This window comes from Hyperolius riggenbachi, chromosome 12 (genome assembly GCF_040937935.1).
Source record: "Hyperolius riggenbachi isolate aHypRig1 chromosome 12, aHypRig1.pri, whole genome shotgun sequence".
NCBI lineage: Eukaryota > Metazoa > Chordata > Amphibia > Anura > Hyperoliidae > Hyperolius > Hyperolius riggenbachi.
In genome coordinates, this window is record NC_090657.1 from 85983460 (window position 1) to 86007605 (window position 24146).

Sequence of the window (24146 nt, forward strand, 5' to 3'; positions counted from 1 at the left end):
TTCACATAAACAGGAAATGTAACAGTTTAATAAAGTGTGTAAAAAAAAAAAAAAAAAAAAAAAAAAAAAAAGTGAACACGTCCTATGAGTGTTCACCAGCGCCATCTTGTGGCCAAAAAGTATATTACACCTACAAAATACATACATTTTCAAGTATATACACATCATTAATAAAATTACACTTCCAACCCTCCCCCCCAAAAAAAACACTTGTAAAAAAAAAAAAATCAGCTTAAAAAAAAAATATATAGTTGCCTTAGGGACTCAGCTTTTTTTATTCTATATTTTATGGGGGAAAATTAATTTTAATTTATTACATAGGGGCTTGTAATTATGGCCAGAACAAAAAAATAACCACTTATATTTCAAAATAATATACTGTCGCCATACATTGTGGTAGGGACATAATCTAAACGGTTTAATTATCGGGACCACTGGGCAAATAAAACGTGTTTGTTTTATCCACAGGAGAATGTTTAATTTTAAAACTATAAAGGCTGAACACTGAATAAAAAAATTCTTAGCAAAATGTACTATCCACAGAAAGCCTAATTGGTGGCGAAAAAAACGAGGTATAGATCATTTTCTTGTGATAAGTAGTAATAAAGTTATTAGGGAATAAAAGGGAGGAGCGCTGACAACTGAAAATTGCTCTGGTCCGTTAGGATAAAAACCCTTGGGGGTGAACTGGTTAAATGGGGTTATTGTGTGTCTGAGGATTGTATGAATAAATGATGGTTAGATACCTTATGCATTTGCCCTCTGACTTATGTTTTTGTTCCCCCTTTTTGCTGGATGTGCGCTGCTGTGATTCCTGGTCTCGCCTGCCCCCTCCGGCGGCGCGTCGGGCGGGGGGGCGGGGCTTGGCGAACGTATCGGGCAGGTTGCTTTTGCGCCTGTCCGCTGTGTCTGCCCGCCCCGCCCCCTCACCCGGCATTGGCCCCTGGTGGGGGTGGGCGTGGCCGGCCGGGCGCGTCCCGCCGATGGGGGAATAAAGTCAGCGGGACACAGGAAGCTGACGAACCTCCAGAGGAAGCCGGAAGTCCGGCGAAACCAGTAGAGGATGCCTTGATGCGTCCTGGCCGCCACACCGTCTCCTCCCAAGCTTGTTCGGGAGTTTGCTCCCCTCTCTCCAGCCAACCCGGCGTGCTCATCTCCGGACACCATTGAACACGCACCGAGCCCCTGGCTTCCATCTTGTACGGGACATTTCATCTATTGCAGGCAGCAATCTTGGCCACACCACGATCAGCCTGTATGGCCATACTGCATCCCAGCATCTTCATCTTGGACATGTAAGCAGCCCCACGGGCATGATGTTTGTTTGTGTATGTGGACTGCCATCATCAAGCTGATGCTGCGTGAGCATTAGTCTGAGTTATACATTGTATACAAGATGCTTTGAATACTGGATTTTGATTACTGGAAGTTGATCAATGCTTTGCTTGGCTTGAACTGCTGCATATGCCAAAATCTACACTTAGTGCCTGGCTGGGTTCGCTTGCATGCTGCATCCTTACTAACACTGGAGTGATATGCAGTCAGAGGCTGGACTAACTCCTTGCTGTGCATAGTGCATGTTTCCGGACGGATTATCTCATTGCTTACACCAATCAGACCCTGTTTATTACAATACATCCAGGACTGGTCTGAATGTATAAATTTTTACTGGATCCAATAATCTAGACATATATCTTTTTCGTATTGATTGTATGGCCATACAGATCTGTATGTATGTTGGTGAGTGTGAATGTGCACGCTGAGGTTGACTGGATCTGTGGTTACATCAGAGGCAAGGGGGGGGGGGGGGGGCTGTGGGGGCGGCCGGGGGGCATATTTTTTTAATTGTTGCTATTATATTTGTGATTAATAATAAAGTTTTTGTATTTTGATTATATTTGGTGACTATCAGATCTTTTGTTTGCCCGGGTCATAGCCACCTCATTCTCTATCTCACCTTGGTTTGTCTCTTTAAAGACAACCTAGGTTGTTGGTAATCTTCAATAACTTGATTGTAAAGCTTTTTTAAAGGAAACCAGAGCGGATATAAAGAAAAGATTTTATACATACAGTGGCTTGCAAAAGTATTCGGCCCCCTTGACGGTTTCCACATTTTGTCATATTACTGCCACAAACATGAATCTTATTGAAATTCCACATGAAAGACCAATACAAAGTGGTGTACACATGAGGAGGAACGAAAATCATACATCATTCCAAACATTTTTTAGAAATAAATAACTGCAAAGTGGTGTGTGCATAATTATTCGCCCCCCTTTGATCTGAGTGTAGTCAGTTGCCCATAGACATTGCCCGATGAGTGGTACAGACTAAATAGAGTGCACCTGTGTGTAATCTAATGTCAGTACAAATACTGCTGCTCTGTGACGGCCTCAGAGGTTGTCTAAGAGAATATTGGGAGCAACAACACCGTGAAGTCCAAAGAACACACCAGACAAGTCAGGGATAAAGTTATTGAGAAATTTAAAGCAGGCTAAGGTTACAAAAAGATTTCCAAAGCCTTGAACTTTCCACGAAGCAATGTTCAAGCGATCATTCAGAAATGGAAGGAGTATGGCACAACTGTAAACCTACCAAGACAAGGCCATCCACCTAAACTCACAGGCCGAACAAGGAGAGCGCTGATCAGAAATGCAGTCAAGAGGCCCATGGTGACTCTGGACGAGCTGCAGAGATCTACAGCTCAGGTTGGGGAATCTGTCCATAGGACAACTATTAGTCGTGCACTGCGCAAAGTTGGCCTTTATGGAAGAGTGGCAAGAAGAAAGCCATTGCTAACAGAAAAGCATAAGAAGTCCCGTTTGCAGTTTGCCACAAGCCATGTGGGGGACACAGCAAACATGTGGAAGCAGGTGCTCTGGTCAGATGAGACCAAAATGGAACTGTTTGGCCAAGATGCAAAACGTTATGTGTGGCGGAAAACTAACACTGCACATCACTCTGAACACACCATCCCCACTGTCAAATATGGTGGTGGCAGCATCATGCTTCTGGGGGTGCTTCTCTTCAGCAGGGACAGGGAAGCTGGTCAGAGTTGATGGGAAGATGGATGGAGCCAAATACAGGGCAATCTTGGAAGAAAACCTCTTGGAGTCTGCAAAAGCCTTGAGACTGGGGCGGAGGTTCACCTTCCAGCAGGACAACGACCCTAAACATAAAGCCAGGGCAACAATGGAATGATTTAAAACAAAACATATCCATGTGTTAGAATGGCCCATTCAAAGTCCAGATCTAAATCCAATCAAGAATCTGTGGCAAGATCTGAAAACTACTGTTCACAAACGCTGTCCATCTAATCTGACTGAACTGGAGCGGTTTTGCAAAGAAGAAAGGGCAAGGATTTCAGTCTCTAGATGTGCAAAGCTGGTAGAGACATACCCTAAAAGACTGGCAGCTGTAATTGCAGCAAAAGGTGGTTCTACAAAGTATTGACTCAGGGGGCTGAATAATTACGCACACTCACTTTGCAGTTATTTCTTTGTAAAAAATGTTTGGAATCATGTATAAATTTTGTTCCACCTTTCACGTGTTCACCACTTTGTATGGGTCTTTCATGTGGAATTCCAATAAAATTGATGCATGTTTGTGGCAGTAATGTGACAAAATGTGGAAAACTTCAAGGGGGTCGAATACTTTTGCAAGCCACTGTACCTGGGGTTTTCCTCCAGCCTCATCCGCACAGATCGCTCCCACCCTGCCATCCTCAGTCTTCACACAGCTCTGATACCGGATCCCGCGACGTGGGAGTGATCAGCGTTTTTGGGGCTGGAGGAAGCCCCAGGTATGTATAAAACATTTTCTTTACATCAGCTCTGGTACACTTTAATGTTTTACTAGAATTGGCAGGTATCTCATCTCTCAATAGAAGCTCAGGAACTGTATATTTTCAGCGTTCATTATTTCATTACAGATGCTTTTTGCCGGGCTCCCTGTATAGTACTGGTGAATAGAGCTGCTCAAATCCGGAACCGGGAGATACCCGGATAATTGCTATCCGGATATCTCCCAGTAAACATGTGAGGGGTGGGCAGGGGTCAATCTTACCTGTTTGTCATCTTCTTCGTCCGTCCCTCGGCGCCTCCCACCATGTGCTCCACGCGCAATCACAAACACTTCCTCCTTCAACCCGGAAGGAGGAGGTCTTTGTAATCACGAAACCGCCGCCAGGACCGCATCAGGAGAGGCGCCGAGGGACGGACCGAAAAAGACGTCAGACAGGTAAGATTGACCCTCCCTGCCCACCCTGCACAGGTAACTGGGAGATATCCGGATAGAACTATCCGGATGTCTCCCGGATCCGGATTTGAGCAGCTCTGATGGTGAATAGCAATGAACACGAATTTCACATTATTGTAATTTAACATCTTAAAGTCAACCAGAGAGGGTTCTGCCTTCTTTCCTTCCATCTTTGCAGGCGTGGCTCGGCTGCGCACCCCTCGTTGCGCTCCCTTCTCCTGACGCATTCTGCGCTTGCGACGTAGTATTGCACAGGGGCAGAACGCTTCAGGGGATGTGAGCACGCCAGGGGCACGCACAGCCGAGCATGCGCAGAAGGCCTCGGCTGGCAGCGACTGACCGGATTGCTGGGAGTCGTAGTGCCAGAACGGAGGGGCTGAAGAGGACGGCAAGGGAAGCCATGGTGCTTATGGGGCTGGAGGAAGCTCCAGGTAAGTATAAATTAGCTAAGTGTACCATCTCTGGTACACTTCAATTTGCAGTTACGATGCAAAATTGTAATGTGAAATTCGTAATTAATTTTGTTCGAAATCATAATCAGGAATCTTTTTTTTTTTTTTGCCATTTCCATGCTGCAGGCGGGTGGATCTGACTGCTCTCCTCACTAGGCCAGACAGAGGCAAACTGTTCTGAATCTGTGGCCGGAGCGGCAAGCTTGTCCTGGACTGGTAACTGTTACTTGGACAATAAAAACTACGTTACCAAGTGCAGATGCATCTGACTCTTTGAGGGGAGGGGAAAGAAACCGCTAAAGTGGCTCTCTGGTGAGTGTAACCAAGGAGGGGGATGCGCTGCCTGTATCATCCTACCCGGTGGGGGCACATCCAGAGGAGTGCTTCACGTGATTCAGATTGTTTTACTGTTGAAACAGTACTAGGCTCTATGGGCTTGATTCACTAAGACAAATAGCATGCCTTATCAGAGTTAACATGTCTTATTAGAGTAGCATAGCGAGCGCTACAAACTTATGCCTGCTAATTGGCAATGATGAGAGCTCCACTCGTCCTGCCCTGAGCCCCTGCGGGTCCTATCACTTTAAAAGGACATTATCCCCGCACTTTGATTGGCCCAATAGGCTGCCTGTCAAATTGTCTGTCAAGTGACAGACAGCCTATTGGGCCAAAGTGCAGGGATAATGTCCTTTAACCACTTGAGGACCCAGCCTTTACCCCCTCTTAAGGACCAGCGCTGTTTTGTATGATCTATGCTGGGTGAGCTCTGCCGCCCCCAGCACCGATCATGTTACATGCAGAGCGATCAGATCGCCCCCCCTTTCCCCCCTATGGGGGTGATGTGCAGGGGGGGTCTGATCGCTCCGATTGGCAGGCATGTTGAGGGGGGGGCACCTCAAAGCCCCCCTCCGCGGCGACATTCTCCCCCTCCCTCTCCTACCTGTCCCCCCTGGTGATCGGGGCTGCACAGGACGCTATCCGTCCTGTGCAGCCTGTGACAGGATGTCCACTGTCACATGGAGGCGATCCCCGGCCGCTGATTGGCCGCTGATAGCCAATCTGCCTTACGGCGCTGCTGCGCCGTTCAATGTAAACAAAGGAGACATAAGTCTCCTGCGTTTACATTTAGTCTGCGAGCCGCGATCAGCGGCTCGCAGGCTATTCACGGAGACCCGCTCCGTGATCTAACAGGAAACGGCTGCTCGCGCGAGCGGCCTTTTCTGGTTAATTAGGGAGGCACCTGGCGACGCAGATCTGCGTCACTGGTCCTCCAGCTACCACTTTGCCGCCGCACGGTATGAGTGTGCGCTCGGCAAGTGGTTAAAGTGATTGGACCCGCAGGGGCTCAGGGCAGGACGAGTGGAGCTTGCCAATTAGCAGGCATAAGTTCGTAGCGCTCGCTATGCTACTCTGATAAGGGATGTTAACTCTGATAAAGCATGCTATTTGTCTTAGTGAATCAAGCCCTATGTGCTTTTTTTTAATATTTCATCTTGATTTTATGGTGTCCCACAGTACTCCTGAAATAGGAGACAACTGGATAGTAAAGCACAGCATTCTGGTTGCCAGCACCCAGCATTTGCACCCACATGGCACAGTACCTGCATTCAGCCCTGACATGGCACCCAGTACTGAAACCTGCACACAGCTTACAACAGCATCCACTATCTGCACCCAGCACTCTCATAACCAGTACCCGCACCTCACACAGACACAAAGGGGACTCAGGGGATGCTGAGAGACCTCACAGACTACAGGCTGGAGTCAGGCAGGCAAGTTCAGAAATTCATTTTTTAGGTCAGTTACCCTTCCCTCTAAACTATTGATTTTTATTTTATTTATGTCTTTTTGTGCTCATCAGCATGATGCACACAAACTCTCCAACCTAAATCCAGTCCAGGTTTGCTGAATCACACAAACCTTGTACATATGTAAAAGGCTTACGTTAAGTACTGTACAGACTTTGGATTTTAAGGTAGCCATACAGCCGATCAACCATCTGATTCAATAATTAATCGAATCGGATAAAAATCTGTGCCGCCAGGAGCATGCCTGATCGACGATGTGACCAATTTCAATCAGACATGCTGCAAGATGTCGGGCTGTCTGGAAACTCCAGACGCAGTTATCCTAATGTATAAATGTGTATGTGCATTTATACTGTACATTACTTGTCCTATGTCGCGGTGCCCGTCCGTCTTCCAATTCCGCCGATCTTCCGTTACACTTCCCACTTCCCCTTTGCTCATGCATGTTAAGTTCAGGTGAATTGCATGTGCTGCTTTGTGGAATGAGAGGAAGAGAGACTGAATCCCAGCCAGAGTGCTCAAGAACAATGCAGTGAGAAGAAAGATGAAGCTACTGTGGGCACTAGCCAGGGCCGTGGGATATCTCAGTTTCCTACACACAATACAGACTCTCTACGTCAAAGCTATGCTGGGGGCTTCATGCGAAGCAGAACTAATAGGCGCTGGCAAATTTGGGGGCACCATGCACCGCCATAGGCCGTAATGTGAATTACAGCTATAGCAGGTCTCAGAAGCCAATTTGGATGCTGGCGAAAGACTAAGCCCAAATTACTTAAAAATGGTGAAATTTGAACGCCAGCAATAGCTGGCAGCCGAATTACATCTTTCCCTGGGGTCCATGGCGGCCTGGAGAGGGAATAGTAATTAACACCACTGGGACTTTTGCAGCAGCAGGGTGAGCGTTTAAAATTAGCATATTGTGATAAAGTTCATTTTCTGTAATGTACTGATAAACATTAGACTTTCACATATTTTAGATTCATTACACACAACTGAAGTAGTTAAAGCCTTTCATTGTTTTAATATTGATGATTTTGGCAAACAGCTCATGAAAACCCCAAATTCCTATCTCAAAAAATTAGCATATCATGAAAAGGCTCTCTAAACGAGCTATTAACCTAATCATCTGAATCAACTAATTAACTCTAAACACCTGCAAAAGATTCCTGAGGCTTTTAAAAACTCCCAGCCTGATTCATTACTCAAAACCGCAATCATGGGTAAGACTGCCGACCTGACTGCTGTCCAGAAGGCCATCATTGACACCCTCAAGCAAGAGGGTAAGACTCAGAAAGTGTGGCAGAAAACCGCAATCATGGGATACCCATGATTGCACTCCTTGCAACCAAAGTATAAGCCTGCGGGGAAATACCACCCCCCCCCCCCCCCCCTCAGTCTTTTCCAGTGGTATCACCAATTGGATGGTCGCTCTCCTCTAAGGACCCTGGATTAGTGCTAGCACTATGCTCAGTAGTCTAACTAGGAGGTGTATAACTAGAGGAAACAGATTAGGAGGCACCCACAACAAACCCACATCTATCTACTTCTATATCTAGAAAGTAACTGAAAGGCAAGCTTACCTCTCCGATGAAAAAACACAGATTTGATAAAAGGAATTTTAATAGAGCACAGATTTAATAGGTGACAATGGCTTCAATTCATCAAGCATTACCGCATTCGGTAATGCTGAAAACAGCTGAGTTAACGGAGCACTTAAGAAAATGTTAATTCATCAAAGCTGTTACCGAATGAGAAGCTGAAATGACAGAGCAATGAGATAAATTACCGACTTGTGCTCAACACATGTCAGCAAATGTCAGTAAATGTTAATTCATCAAGGTTACCACATTCGCTAGCACATTCTGTGTTTATCTCCAGCTCTCCCCTGTCGTTACAGGCTACGAAAGCCTTCTGTGTGAATGTTTTCATGATTAGCAGGAGCAGGCAGCCAATAGAAACAGCCCCTGTTCTCCTGCAAGTGGTGCTGATAGGTCACACAGGCTTCTCCACACAATCTTCCAGACCCCCCAGGCAGTGAGCAGAGAGAACGGGACAAAAGATATCCCCAGATGTCCTTAGGTGGTTTAACCCTTTGAGTCCCTGTTTGAATATGCAAAGATGCAAGTGGTGAAATCACCAAGCATGGCATTTGTAATGTCTCCAGGAAGTTTATCTACGTTGTGGCAAATAAGTAGAATGTTAAGAAACACTGATGGGCAGATTCAGAGCAGCAGAGGCAGTATAAGTAACAGTAAATATAACACGTTTACATGGAAAGGGATGTCTGGATGCCTTCTATTGTTATCAGCTTGTAACAACACAGAGACATTCCAAGCTGCTCTGCACCACTCTGCTGTTATCTGACAGCCTTTGATGAACTGAAGCCGTAGTACTTCGGTAACTTAACGAACCTCTACCACATGTGTGAAAATATTGATGAATTAGCACAGTGAAGTGTAAAATACCGAATGCGGTATTTTAAGGACTGGGATTTTGTTATCGAACACCCTTTGATAAATTGAAGCCAAAGTGTTTCACGGGTCATTAGCTGCTTCCTCAGGTCAATTAAAAAAAACAAGTGCCTAAAAATGACTGTAGGGAGTGTGGGCGCCTTTGGTGGTACCACTAAGAAGGCACCCATGCTCCATACAGTTATTTTTAAGGAACTTGTTTTTTTAATTGACCTTAGGAAGCGGGTAATGACCCGCGAAACGCGTTGTCACCTATTCAATCTGTGCTTCAATAAAAAAAAATCCTTTTATCAAATCGGTGTTATTTTCATTTTGGAGAGGTATGCTTGCCTCTCACTTGAATGAGAATAAAACAATTACAGTGGCTTTTTAGCGTTGTAAAGTGTTTGTACACTGTGTGCTGCAGAACAGGTTTCAGCATTATACAAATGTTTAACAGTATTATATGCACAGTACAAAAACAATACAGGAAAAATAAACATTGAAGCCATGAATACAAAGCTATCAGATTATCTGTAAATATTTGAAGGATTGTTCGTCTTATTTCATACATATCCAGCTATAATCCTCAGGGCACTGATAGGATGTCCTCTGATTTCCTATAGAAAAAAGGGCTGGTACCCACAAATCAACATTCACTCCTGATTAATGACGGATCTGAGCAAATTGAGCAGAGGTATATTACGGTATATAGTTGCTTCGGATTTGTTTACAACTTAGAAAATCATGTTTGGGCCTGCCATTATGCTGTAACTTAGTGCCCCCACTATGTTTTGCTATTGCTGTTTTGGTGCCAATATTTTTAACCAGCTGGGCGGTATGGACGAGCTCAGCTCGTCCAGTACCGCCGGAGCCTGCCGCTCAGGTCCTGCTGGGCCGATTTGCCCCAAATAAAGTGCAGCACACGCAGCCGGCACTTTGCCAGCCGCGTGTGCTGCCCGATCGCCGCCGCTCTGCGGCGATTCGCCGCGAGCAGCGGCGAAAGAGGGTCCCCCCAGCCGCCTGAGCCCTGCGCAGCCGGAACAAAAAGTTCCGGCCAGCGCTAAGGGCTGGATCGGATGCGTCTGACGTCAGGACGTCGGCTGACGTCCATGACGTCACTCTGCTCGTCGCTATGGCGACGGTGTAAGCAAAACAAGGAAGGCCGCTCATTGCGGCCTTCCTTGTTTATTCTGGGCGCCGGAGGCGATCGGAAGAACGCCTCCGGAGCGCCATCTAGTGGGCTTTCATGCAGCCAACTTTCAGTTGGCTGCATGAAATAGTTTTTTTTAATTTAAAAAAAACCCTCCCGCAGCCTCCCTGGCGATCTTATCAGAACGCCAGGGTGGTATCTTCCGGACCAATTTACAGGATTGTCCACCTGCTAGCATCACCCCAAGCACAATAATGCAGCCAGCCAAGCCACTTGGCCAGCATTACCACCAGACAGCCCAGCAACACCGCTAGCCAGGCCAACCAGCTTAACATCACCACTAGTCAGGCCACAGCATCACTGGGAGGAAGCCCAGCAACACCCCTAGCCAGACCAGCCAGCCCAGCATCACTGCTAGCCAGCCCAGTCAGCCCAGCATCACCACCAGAAACACCACTAACCGGTCCAACATCACCACTAGCCAGGACAGCCAGCCCAGCATCACTGCTAGCCAGGCCAGTCAGCCCAGCAACACCATTAGCCGGTCCAACATCACCGCTAGCCAGGACAGCCAGCCCAGCATCACCACCAACTGGCCCAGCATCATCAGTAGGCAGCCCAGCCTCACTGCCAACCAGCCCAGCAACACTGCTAGCCAGGCGGCCCAACATCACCACCAGCCAGCCTAGTATCACGGCTAGCCAGGCCACAGCATCACCCCCAGTATCAGCCCCAGCCAGGCCACAGCATCACCGCCAGCCAGGCCACAGCATCACCACCAGCCAGGTCACAGCATCACCACCAGCCAGGTCACAGCATCACCACCAGCCAGGTCACAGCATCACCACCAGCCAGGTCACAGCATCACCACCAGCCAGGTCACAGCATCACCACCAGCCAGGTCACAGCATCACCACCAGCCAGGTCACAGCATCACCACCAGCCAGGTCACAGCATCACCACCAGCCAGGTCACAGCATCACCGCCAGCCAGGTCACAGCATCACTGCCAGCCAGGCCACAGCCAGGCCAGACAGCGCACACACAGCATCACCGCCAGCCTGTCCAGACAGCACACACAGCATCACTGCCAGCCAGGCCACAGCATCTCCACCAGTCAGGCCAGACTGCACACACAGCATTACCGCCAGCCAGGCCACAGCATCACCGCCAGCCAGGCCACACAGCACAGAATCACCAGGCCAGCCAATAACACAGAAGCCAGGTGAGAGTACTATACCTAGTTATGTTGTGGGAGCACTATCCCCATTTACAATACGCACCAGACACAGGCAGGTAAGTGTGTAGTGACCATGATAGTCTGAGCAGCAGAATCAGTGTTCTTCAGTGTGAAATGTTCAGTGTATTTCAGTAGGAATCAACACTCAAAAAGGCTGATCTTGAGAAGGATGGTGTGTCCATCAAAACACATCAAAAAACATGCTGATTCTGCAGAATTCCACTGCAGAGGTTTCCTGAAAATGCTACAGCTCTGCTCAATAAATTCTGAAAGACCAACGGAGAGGCATGGAATATTCATGCAGCAAACAGGCCCAATGAGAACATTAAAGTGTATGTGATGTTCACAATTCTGTTCCTTGCTTAAAGTGTACCCCAGGTGATATGTGACATGATGAAATACACATGTGTATGTAGAGTGCAAAACATTAATAACTAGGTTGCTTTACTTGCTTTATTTTTCTGCCTGAAAGAGTTACTTTTTGGGCATGTAAGTGACAGCTTCTGTCTTGCGGGTACCTTGTGGTGAATATAGTAAACAAAACATCACTGATAAGCTAATGACAGCCATAAAGTTTTCCTGGCAGAATACATCTTCTGAGTGCAGGGAGATGAAATACATGAACTATTGACCTTTTTCTAAAAGGTACATACACACGTCTGATATTTCTGAATGACTTGTCATTCAAACCGGTCGTATGACCGACAGTTTGGCGTGTGTATGAACGATCGTTAGACCGATAACAGCAGTTTTTACTGATCCGCTTGGCGGATCTGTGGGCCAAAGTTGCGTACACACGCACTACAAAAGGCAACGACGGGTCCACTGGATCTTCCCTTAGGGCGGTCTTTTAGCCGACAGTAGCGCGTGTGTACGCGCTGTCGGCGAACTGATAAGGCTGAAACAGCCTTATCAGTCCGACAGCGCGTACACACGCGCTACTGTCAGCTAAAAGACCGCCCAGCGGGAGGGTCCGGTGGACCAGTTGTTGCCTTTTGTAGTGCGTGTGTACGCACCTTAACTGTCGTTCAAACGACAGTTAGGTCCGTACAGGTGTACAAACGACTTGTTGTTTGAAAGTCTATTAGTGTGACACTAATAGACTTTCAAACAATAAGTCGTTTGATCAGTCCAGATCTAGTCCATTGTTCTATCCAGTCCATTGAATAGAAAAAAAAACAAAAACAAAACAAAACAAAAAAAGGAATACCAAAATTTTATTGAAAAATCATCACAGGTGACCACATAAAAACCCCTATTCCCCCCATAAAACCATACATGGCCGTGTATACTACAAGTCAGCTGACCTCATACACTTTCATGCATACTATACCCAACCACACCATAGATGCTCAACTTTTGACAGATGGGGTATTAACCCCAGTATTCTTAGCAAAGCTAATCACAATGTGTTGTCAATCAATATGATGGATCAGTGTAGGCATGATTCTTCCACTTCTTAGCCTGACTAGCCACAGAAACTTTTCAGCGCGTGTCCCTTTAAGCCTCATACATGATGCAGTTCACATATCCTGGAAACAGTTCACTCCTTTTGTTAAGCATTGTATCAGCTTATGGACTGTCACAGGTGATAAACTCTGATGTAGCATCCAGACTCCAGTATTGCAACTGGGTAACTGCTGTTCCACATACACACCCTCCAAAGCCAGTCCATATACAGGATCTTCTTAAAAAATTAGCATATTGTGATAAAGTTCATTATTTTCTGTAATGTACTGATAAACATTAGACTTTCATATATTTTAGATTCATTACACTACAACTGAAGTAGTTCAAGCCTTTTATTGTTTTAATATTGATGATTTTGGCATACAGCTCATGAAAACTCAAAATTCCCATCTCAAAAAATTAGCATATTTCATACGACCAATAAAAGAAAAGTGTTTTTAAAACAAAAAAAGTCAACCTTCAAATAATTATGTTCAGTTATGCACTCAATACTTGGTCGGGAATCCTATTGCAGAAATTACTGCTTTAATGCGGCGTGGCATGGAGGCAATCAGCCTATGGCACTGATCAGGTGTTATGGAGGCCCAGGATGCTTTGATAGCGGCCTTAAGCTCATCCAGAGTGTTGGGTCTTGCATCTCAACTTTCTCTTCACAATATCCCACAGATTCTCTATGGAGTTCAGGTCAGGAGAGTTGGCAGGCCGATTGAGCACAGTAATACCATGGTCAGTAAACCATTTACCAGTGGTTTTGGCACTGTGAGCAGGTGCCAGGTCGTGCTGAAAAATGAAATCATCTCCATAAAGCTTTTCAGCAGATGGAGTGCTCCAAAATCTACTGATAGCTAGCTGCATTGACCCTGCCCTTGATAAAACACAGTGGACCAACACCAGCAGCTGACATGGCACCCCAGACCATCACTGACTGTGGGTACTTGACAATGGACTTCAGGCATTTTGGCATTTCCCTCTCCCCAGTCTTCCTCCAGACTCTGGCACCTTGATTTCCAAATGACATGTAAAAGTTGCTTTCATCCGAAAAAAGTACTTTGGACCACTGAGCAACAGTCCAGTGCTGCTTCTCTGTAGCCCAGGTCAGGCGCCTCTGCCGCTGTTTCTGGTTCAAAAGTGGGTTCATGCTTCCATCTGCTGAAAAGCTTTATGGAGATGAAGATTTCATTTTTCAGCACAACCTGGCACCTGCTCACAGTGCCAAAACCACTGGTAAATGGTTTACTGACCATGGTATTACTGTGCTCAATTGGCCTGCCAACTCTCCTGACCTAAACCCCGTAGAGAATCTGTGGGATATTGTGAAGAGAAAGTTGACAGACGCAAGACCCAACACTCTGGATGAGCTTAAAGCCGCTATTGAAGCATCCTGGGCCTCCATAACACCTGAGCAGTGCCACAGGCTGATTGCCTCCATGCCACGCCGCATTGAAGCAGTCATTTCTGCAAAAAGATTCCCGACCAAGTATTGAGTGCATAACTGAACATAATTAGTTGAAGGCTGACTTTTTTGTTTTAAAAACACTTTTCTTTTATTGGTCGTATGAAATATGCTAATTTTTTGAGATAGGAAATTTGGGTTTTCATGAGCTGTATGCCAAAATCATCAATATTAAAACAATAAAAGGCTTGAACTACTTCAGTTGTAGTGTAATGAATCTAAAATATATGAAAGTCTAATGTTTATCAGTACATTACAGAAAATAATGAACTTTATCACAATATGCTATTTTTTTGAGAAGATCCTGTACATTACAAGATTCAAGGATTGAACATTACTGCCCAGTCGGGCTCTCACCACCGCTGGGCACCAGGTCTGGACACCTTGGGCTTGGCACTTCCTCCTGTTCCGTCCCAGGAGGGCTGTATCGGACACCCTGCAGAGTGGCCGGCCGGGCAACGTGGAACGCTGAGCAGTTCAGAGGTAGCAGCAGCCAGTCACATCCGTGTTACGGAACATGTTTCACTTGTCTCAGCAAGCTTTCTCAAACGTCTGAGAAAGCTTGCTGTGGCTGTGCCTATCAGGCTAAGAAGTGGAAGAATCATGCCTACACTGATCTATCATATTGATTGACAACACATTGTGATTAGCTTTGTTAAGAATACTGGAGTTAATACCCCATGTGTCAAAAGTTGTGCATCTATGGTGTGGTTGGGTATAGTATGCATGAAAGCGTATGAGGTCAGCTGACTAGCAGTATACACGGCCGTGTATGGTTTTATATGGGGGGGGGGGGGGGGTTTATGTGGTCACCTGTGATGTTTTTTCAATAAAATGTTGGTATTCCTTTTTGAAGACATCTCCTGTAAGTTTTTTCTATTAAAGTATTGGTGACAGGAGTTGGCTCCCTCAGTCCCTTATGCTGGGAATACACGGTCAGACAGTTGCGCCGGATCAAGCCGCTGGCTCGATCCCGGCGCATCCCCGCCGGCGCCTAGATCGATCCCCGCGGACGCTCCTTATCTCCCGCTTGTTTTCTACCCATTGTACTCCCGCGGGTATGGAGCGGGGAATCGAGTGCCTCGCTGATCGGACCTGTCGGAAATTATCAATCGAGCCATCAGCGGCACAATTGATAAGAAACTATCTTACCGTGTATTCCCAGCATTAGGGGCAGTGGTAGAGGTGCGTGATAAAGCACTAGCGCATACCAATATATCTTTTGTCTATCCAGTCAAATTGACCATTGAAATTACCTCAAACATTTTGTCGTCTGTGTGTACAAGGAGTCTGAACAATTTTTTGTTTGAATGACGAGTCGTTCAAACATCCAGATTGAACGACAATCAGGCATAAAATCAGACGTGTGTATGGGCCTTTATGGCCCATACTCACGGGCTACAAATGTCGCTGCAACACGCGGCGCGCGCGTGTTGCGACAGGTCGCCCGTGAGGCGCGCACCATGAACCGTTGCTCGTCGCTGATGTCATTGGGCGATTGAACCGCTCAATCGCCTGGCGACAGTCGCCGCCGCAACTCCGCCGGAACTGTCGCTAGTCCGCGTGAGTACGCGGACTAGCGACAGCAGCAAGATGAGAAATGTATTGGGCTTCCGGCGGGGGGAGGAGCAACAGCGACAGCTTCCGCCGCATCAGTTGCCAGGTCCCTCCGCCATGTGTATGCGGAGGGACCTGGCGACGAGCTCACGTGTGCTGGCGACAGGCCAAAAAGTTGCCTGTGAGTATGGGCCATTACTCTAGGACACTTATCAGGCAAGCACTGATTAGAGACAGTAAAACATTCTATCTAATTTGTAAATGTTTAAACTTAGAATAAAACCAGGGGATATCTTAAAAAAAAAGGTCATTTTTAGGAGTAGGAGGATAAATATAATTGTTTATTTATATCATCAGTTTATTTTCCCTCTCCTTAGGTATCTGTTTGTTTGTTTTTTAAAGTGTTCCAGAGACCATAGAATATAAGTTTTATACATACCTGGGGCTTCCTCCAGCCACATAAGCTCGGATCGCTCCTACGCCGCTGTCCCCAGTCTTCTGCAGTGCTGTTACCAGGTCCCGTAACTTCAGCCAGTCTGCGGAAGAGAAGTGCGCTCCCTACACATCCGTCCAGCAGTCACTAGAGATACGTAGAGGGCGCACTTCTCTTGCGCAGACTGGCCGTAACTTGCTGAAGTTACAGGACCCGTACACGAGCGGCTTCAGCTTACTGCGCAGGCTCACACAGAGCTGCACAGCCCCGATATGATCAGCGACAATGCCTTGTCGCTAATCTTCTGGGGCCGTGCTCAGCAACAGGGGACATCAGAATACAGAGGGAAGCCTCAATAGGATCCTGAGGCTTCCCTCCCTTTAGGTAAGCATCTAATTTTGTTCCCGAGCTGCGCCTCAGGTTCACTTTAAAGTGGTATTGTCACCATAAAAATCAAATTTCAACAGCAACTGGTCTGAGTGTATTACGTGATAAAGATGCTAATCCTGCATTCAAAACTTGCAAAACTTTTTATGCTGTTATGGTTTGTAGTTATACTATAGGAGCCCTAGTGCCACACATTTGAATGCTGGGAGTTCTTTTGAATGCTGGGAGTTCTTTTTATCTATAATATATTCCTCCTCTTCCATTTATTTCCCTGCCTAGCTGATCACTTGTGTTTACAAGCAAGGCTGAGGTGACTCAGTGATTGGATGTGTAAATAACAAATAAAAAAAAAAAGACTCTGGGAGGAGGGCAGCTAATGAATACACAATGAGCAAGAGAAGGGAGGAGGGGGGAAAACAAGAGTCAGGGAGGATATGATGTCAGCATTAGCTTGGCAAGATGGCCACTGCCTAGAATAGGATTTTCTGCTTTTCCTTTGTAAAATTCACAGGAATCATTACGTGGATAGCACAATACATTTGTTATGTAAGTAGAAGTAATATTTATCTACTTATATATGTGTTTTTTATTTCTAGGTTAGCATGGGTGTCGCTTGTTCTTTAAGTAATACCAGTTGCCTGGCTATCCTGCTGATCCATTACCTCTAATACTTTTAGCCATAGACCCTGAACAAGCATGCAGCATATCAGGTGTTTCTGTCATTGTCACCTCTGACAAGATTGGCTGCGTGCTGATTTCTGCGGTGATTCAGACGCTAGTCTATTCATCAGCCATGGCAGCCTCCATATGCTTATCACGTCTTCAGTTGTCCTTACAAGTGCATACAGGCATATTTGGTTTGTAAGTAAGGAGTAATAAACTCCCTCCAAAAGTAGGGACAGATAAAAGCTATAACACAGGAATGGTCTGCTCGAATTACTCCTATAAGGATAGACCATACAGCATTAGGCTTTCCAAGCACACATTTTTTTGTTGTTAATTAAAAACATCACTCTATAGCTTCAGTTCTAGCTGAGGGTCTGCAAGACCTATTTCCAGTTTACGACCTACCTTCAAACATTCCCCCCTCCTATTTTCTTATAATGGGGTAACAAATGCTGTGCAGTAAGCATTTCCTCATGAGCAGAGGATAATAACGACAGCACAGAGCACGAAGCAGCCTGTTCAAACACCCGCCCATTGTCGGCTATGGGGAAGGACCAGCCAATCAAAACTTTTCAGCGGCCAATCCGGGAGGCCGTGACAGAGCTCCAATTATTACTGGGCTGCAGCAGAGGGGAGGGGAGAAGCTAGCTCAGCTCTCACGCTCAGCAATGAGGACACACAGCTGCAGCTCTCAGTCTTCTGTCATGTGACTGGCCATGCCACTATCACTTCTGTAAGCTATCTGCAGTGATTGTAGATGAGTGGATTCATCTCTGCCATCCAGCAACCAGAATTTAAATCTTTCTAGGCCTCTGGGCTTATTAACCTCAGTATTTTGATGTATGTTTTCATTGTTTTGACAGGTGAGCCCAGGAGGAGGAACTGGTACCTGTGAGAAGGTGACAGCATACAGCATTGGCTTTCTATAGAAGGAACAGTCTCTTTCCATAGGGCTGGTACAATGAAGGTGGTGGGATTGAAGGTGGTGGGATTGGCACTGGTGGTGTTAGCCTGTGTTGGAGTGGTGGTATCAGGTAGGGTATTCCAGACCCTGTCCCACCTGAAGCCACAGTATAGAGACATGGTGCAGACGGTCGCTGTACAGGATCTGCTTCGCCGGCTGATCGGAGACCGGGCTAACGAGTTTGTGGTCTCCGTGAACAGCTCTTTGGCTGGCAAGGATGGACTGGACACTTATCAGCTAAGCTCCCTGCCAGGAAGAAAGGTGGCTGTGGTGGGCAGTAGTGGAGTGGCCGCTGCCACAGGATGCTACAACTACCTGAAGTATTACTGCGGCTGCCACATATCATGGTCAGGAGTCCAGCTGAGGGTACCATCTCCTCTACCCATTGTGACATCACCTGTCAAAGTGACAACACCAAACAGGTAACACCTGAATTGCTTCTGACTGGAGAATATTACATACAAAGTGGGATTAGAGATATGCAAATAACTTGACTTTACTGGGGTTTTTTTAACAACATAAACTATAATTAGTAGAGTTTGAACCAGAACTTTCATGATTCTGGGATCAAAGATTTAAGTAACCAACAGCTTAAACCGTTAATTAACCAACACCTTCAATGAACCACGCACTCCCAAAATGTAATGATTTCTGAACAAAGTTCAGCCTCCTCTGGTTTCTGTAGTAAGGCTAGATTTCGGCATCTACTCTAGGGGACCCAGCAGAAAACCTCATATGGAAATTCAGGTAATATGATTGGGTGGACGACACCTTCTCTAACTGCTAAGTTTCCAATAAGTTGTAGTAAACTACGCCCGCATATTTGACCAATCACAACGCTTTGGACTGTAAGAGGGTGCTGTGATTGGAGAACTGTTCCCTATGAGGTTTCCTGCTGGGTCCCCTAAAGTAGACTAGCGCCTAGATTTCTACTAGATCTGTGTACAACTCGTAGGGAATCGTTGCACAAGCGTTTTTAGGGCGACTTTGAAAATCACCTGCGCTTGAAAAAATGGCAAAAACGCCCTTAGTGTGAACTAGACAAAGACACATAACATTTTTATTGCGCTTTTCTCCTGGCGGACTCAAAGTGCCAGAGCTGCAGCAACTAGGATGCGCTCTATAGGCAGTAGCAGTGTTGGGGAGACTTGCCTAAGGTCTCCTACTGAATAAGTGCTGGCTTACTGAACAGGAAGAGCCGAGATTTGAACCCTGGTCTCTTGTGTCAGAGGCAGAGCCCTTAACCAGCGAGTGAACTAGCGATTAAGCTAACGCTTTTTGGTGTGCACTGGGTCTTAGATGGAAACAGCCTGTTGATTTTAAAGGGACTGTCAGTTCTAATGCTTTTTTCGTATGCAGATAAATGCTGATATTCAGGTTTGGTGGAAATACAGCCTAACCGATATTGAAAAAGGAGGAAGTCAAATTTCAGATCACATTTCTGCTAACAGCAGTGTACAACTGTGACAGATTATTAGATATGTATCGCCCTGGTGCGCACATATATACAGAGTTTTACCCATTCGGAACTTGATCCCTCGATTGGCAGTTCAAGGTCCAGTGCCATATAGTCGCAGTACGTGGCTACAGCCTCATGATATATTGTGTTGCCATGTAGAGAGAGGTATATGACAGAGGCTTCCAGCAGGAAGGGAACAGTACACTTAGGCCAAGATGATGTGGCATTCTGGATCTCTCGCCAAAACATTGGGGTGGCTGTACACACACTAGATTCTCGGCAGAGACCACCCCAACTGACTACCTCTTCTGAGAATGCTCTAGCACATGTACCGCGCTTTAGTAATAGAATTTGTTTAATTTACTTGACTGAAAGCATGCTTTTTCTTACTGTGTGAAGAATGTGAAGGTGCTTGCTGAAAACATTTATTAAAGGACATCCGAGGTAAAAATTAACTAATGAGATAAACAGTTGTATCTGTCCTCCTAAAAATGACTTTTTTTTTTTAGACATCTCACAGTTTTATTATATATTTAAATCTAGGTTTTTACGGTTTAATTGTCTCTGCTCAATAACTCCTTCATTGCAGTATGCCAGAGCTAACATCTATGAACTATTAACCTTTTTTTTATCTCTTTCCTGCTCTCAGAAGCCATTTACTGACAGAGAAGTGTTATGGCTGTAATTCTTTATCATTGAGGGTTATGCTATAGTCTGACCCAGTCCAACCCAGTCCCGACACGGATAGAAACTGTCACTTGCATACCTTATGTTTAACTATTTCAGACAGAGAAAGAAGAAAAGGAACACAGCATAGTTATTTGTGTGCTTGGCACTGTACATACACGTCTATCTCATCATGTCACCTCGGGTGGACCACAATCACAAAAATTGTAACATTTTAAATACATGTAAACACATACTAATAAAAAGTACATTACTTCCAGAGTAAGGCCCGGTTCACATTAGCGTTCCAGGTCCGGCTTCCCCGGACCCGGAACGCTCCGTACACAGCGGATGGTGAATGGATACATTGTTAATCAGTGGATCCATTCACACTCGTGCGACCGTCCGGATCCGATCCGGGAACGCAGCTCCGGGACGATCCGGCTTTTTTCCAACATGCTCCATTTTTGCCGTACGTCCCCGTGCGGCTGCGGACCCAGGCTGGATCCTGACCCGAACATGCGGCCATGCTGTGCAATGAGAAACGGATGTTTCTCATCACACTGGCAATAGGACCGGATGCTTCCAGCACCGGTCCTATGTCACTTGGGGGGGGCCCGGACTACACGCCGGTATCCCCCATGCTTGCGGTGCCTTTCTAGCACTGCAATGTATCTAGTTCCGGCTACTTTATTGTAGCCGGAACTGATACATTCCGGATCCGCAACTGGTGGCAATTTGTGGCCACCACAGAGACCCGTATGGTCTCTTTGCGGCCCCCGGACACTTGCGGACTCGAACCACAAGTGTGAACGGGGCCTTAACTGAGACATAAATTACTTTTCTCTTATGCTGCTTTCACTTACAGTAGGTCGAAGCAATCTGACAAAAGATACAGGTTTTGGACTAGCCAATATCCTCATGGGGGATTCTCAGGGTTTTCTTTATTTTCAAAAGCACTTATTGAATGGCAGTTGCTCCGCCCAACCGCCAAAAAAGTGTGAAGCGAGCACGGAGGCTGGCCAGCATATTTGTATAAATCTTTTTCAAAGGAGTGTCTTTATTAAAGGAGTTATCAGGCTTTTTTAATGAAAATAAGTGCTACTTACCCGGAGCTTCCTCCAGCCCCAAGCTCCCAGCATGTCCCTCGCCGCTGCCTCCTGGTCCTCGGCGATGACGTCAGGCCGACCTGGAGGTCAGCCTTGACAGCGTCGCTCTGCAGGTGCAGTACATCACCGCCACGTGGACCGGAGCGTACTGTGCAGAACTACGCAGTACGCTCTGAATCACGTGGCGATGATTGACAGTGCCACTCGCAGTACAGGCCGACCTCTAGGTCGGCCTGGCGTCATTGCTGGGGATCGGGAGGCAGCAGCGGCTGACGGCGGAGTTGTGGCGAGGGACATGCTGCGGAGCTTGGGGCTGGACGAAGCACCGGGTAAATAGCACTTATTTTCATTAAGAAAAACCTAGAGAATCCCCCATCAAGAGATGGACTGGTCCAAAACCTGTCGGTTCTGTCAGATTTCTATTATCTGCTGTAATTAACAGCAATATAGGAGAAAAGTCATTTATGGCTCATAAACACATTCAAGTGAGAAGATTTTCACTATGTTCCTTTAAAAGAAAACCTGAAGCCTGGTAGAAAAAAAAAGAAGTAGACACTGTACTTCTTTCAGTATGGGGGAAGCCTCTGAATCCCGACCTTCCAGACCCCTCCACTGCCTTTATCTTCACGGCAGCACTCCCCTTCATGTATGAGCACAGCCACACCATGCAGACGGCAAGGGGTTTAAAGTGGATCCAAGATAAACTTTTACTCATTGCACAATTCTGTTCCTTTCATATAGTTCATAGGACATTCCTCAAGCCAAATACTTTTTTGTTTTGTTTTAATACTCTAATTCCCTATAAACTAAACAAGCCTTGCCCACAGCTCCTTTTGTGCCTTGGCACTGCAGCAAGGGCTTATGGGAGCTGAGGCTGTGCAGGAGGAGGAGGTTACTAGCCATTGATTTCAGAGGAGAGGAGGGAGGAGGAGAGGGGACTGAATTTACACACAGGCAAGCTGATAGCATCTCTAGCCCTCAGCCTGTGACAATGTGACAAACAGAACATGGCTGCTCTCATTGTATCACAGGAATAAATAATCATAAACTTTTGAAGCTGTTTGCAGCTAGATATGCTGTGAAAACTATCTAAACTTTAGATAAGATATATAGACAAGTTACTTGTTATTGTTAGTTTTTCATCTCGGATCCGCTTTAAGCCTGTGCTGTAGCACAGAGCCACCTATGCACTGCAAGAAAGGACATGCACGAGTGGCTCTGTGCAGGCGTGGGCCATATTTTGCTCCTGCGCAGTGTGGCTGTGATTGGGGTGTCCGTTGCAGGAGAGGCACTCCTGCAAAACACTTCCTCTGGCGTTAGAAACACCCCTTCCCAGCTCTAATTGGGCAACTCTCCAACACCTACCTGCTATGTGCTGAGACACACAGAGCCAGAGCTGCAGAGTCGGGACCCCAGTGGGTCGAGGCCAGGTTTGCTTGTTTTTTGTTTTACAGGAAAGTGGGCGATTGCGGGACATAGGAGTGGTAGGAAGTGGTGGTAACATTACCTCAATAGAGGGGAGCCTCTGCATAGTCCACAACCTTCCATTCCTCCTTTCCAGAGTTGGGACCCTCTGAACATGTTTGACAAGCCTCGTCCAATATGTTCTAGCGACCGCTCTCCCATCCATGTACGAGGTCGTACCTGCACAGTAGCACAGAGACACTGTGGCTTTGTGCTACCGCGCAAACCATACTTGCACATGGATGGAGTGCAGACGAAAAGAAGAAGAGGCTCCCGGCAAACCGTGGTGGGGGGTGAAGGAGGATCAGAGAAGCCTTTGGATCCTCTGGAGCATACATGTCAAACTCCGGTCCGTAGGCCAAATTTGGCCAGAAGAGACATTAAATTAGGGCCCCAAGTAGTTTACCCACTTTGCATTATGTTTGGCCCACTCTAGACCACCAGAGAAGCTATATTGGAGGGTACGCCCTAGATCACCAGGGAAGCCATATGGGGAGGGGGAAAGAAATAGATACCAGGGAACTGTATAGGGAAAGGAGGTGCCACTAGACACTAGGAAACTGTATAGGCGAGGGAGAGAGGACCACTAAACACCAGGGGACTGTATAGGTGAGGGAGGAGGGCCCCTATACACCAGAGAACTGTATATTGGAAGGAGGGTGCTATTAGACACCATGGAATTTTATATGGCAGAAAGGTGGCCACTAGACATTGAGGTTGGCCCGCGACTTGGTCCTAGAACTCAATTTCGGCCCACTTTTTTTTTTTTACATTCAAAAAATTTCAGCCCACTTTGAGTTTGACACCCCCTGCTCTAGAGGCTTCCCTTTACTGAAGTATCTAACTTTTCTTTTTTGTCACAGGTTTGCTTTAAGGAGCCATAACTATGACCTTCTATGCTAAAGAATGTGCCAAGCATTTGTTGCCAGACTTAAAGGAATACGTAAGTGAAAAAAAAAAAAAGATCTTCACTCACCCGGGGCATCCCTCAGCCCCCTGAAGCTGTATGGTGCCCTTGCAGCCCCGCTCTGATCGTCCTGTCCCCGCCGGCGGCTACTTCCGGGTTCGGCGACAGCTGCCGACAGGCTGGGAACGCGGGTGATTCTCTGCGTTCCCAGCCGCTAGATCACCCTCTTTGCTGCTATAGCGTGTATATATA

The 24146-nt window shown here is 46.5% G+C and overlaps 1 protein-coding gene and 1 long non-coding RNA gene across 2 annotated transcripts in view; one reads left to right on the forward strand and one right to left on the reverse strand.

Moving 5' to 3' along the window:
• The window catches only part of LOC137540734 (uncharacterized), a 113002-nt gene extending 95203 nt beyond the window's left edge, over positions 1–17799 (reverse strand). Inside the window, exon 1 of the long non-coding RNA XR_011025040.1 lies at positions 17731–17799. This is a non-coding gene — a long non-coding RNA (uncharacterized lncRNA). The remainder of the gene's footprint in view (positions 1–17730) is intronic.
• A 172-nt stretch (positions 17800–17971) lies between these two features.
• Positions 17972–24146, forward strand: part of NAGLU (N-acetyl-alpha-glucosaminidase) — a 49222-nt gene continuing 43047 nt past the window's right edge. Inside the window, exons 1-2 of the mRNA XM_068261863.1 lie at positions 17972–18058; positions 18189–18711. Of these exons, the coding sequence (XP_068117964.1) occupies positions 18287–18711 (425 nt within the window). The 5' untranslated portion in view covers positions 17972–18058; positions 18189–18286. The remainder of the gene's footprint in view (positions 18059–18188; positions 18712–24146) is intronic.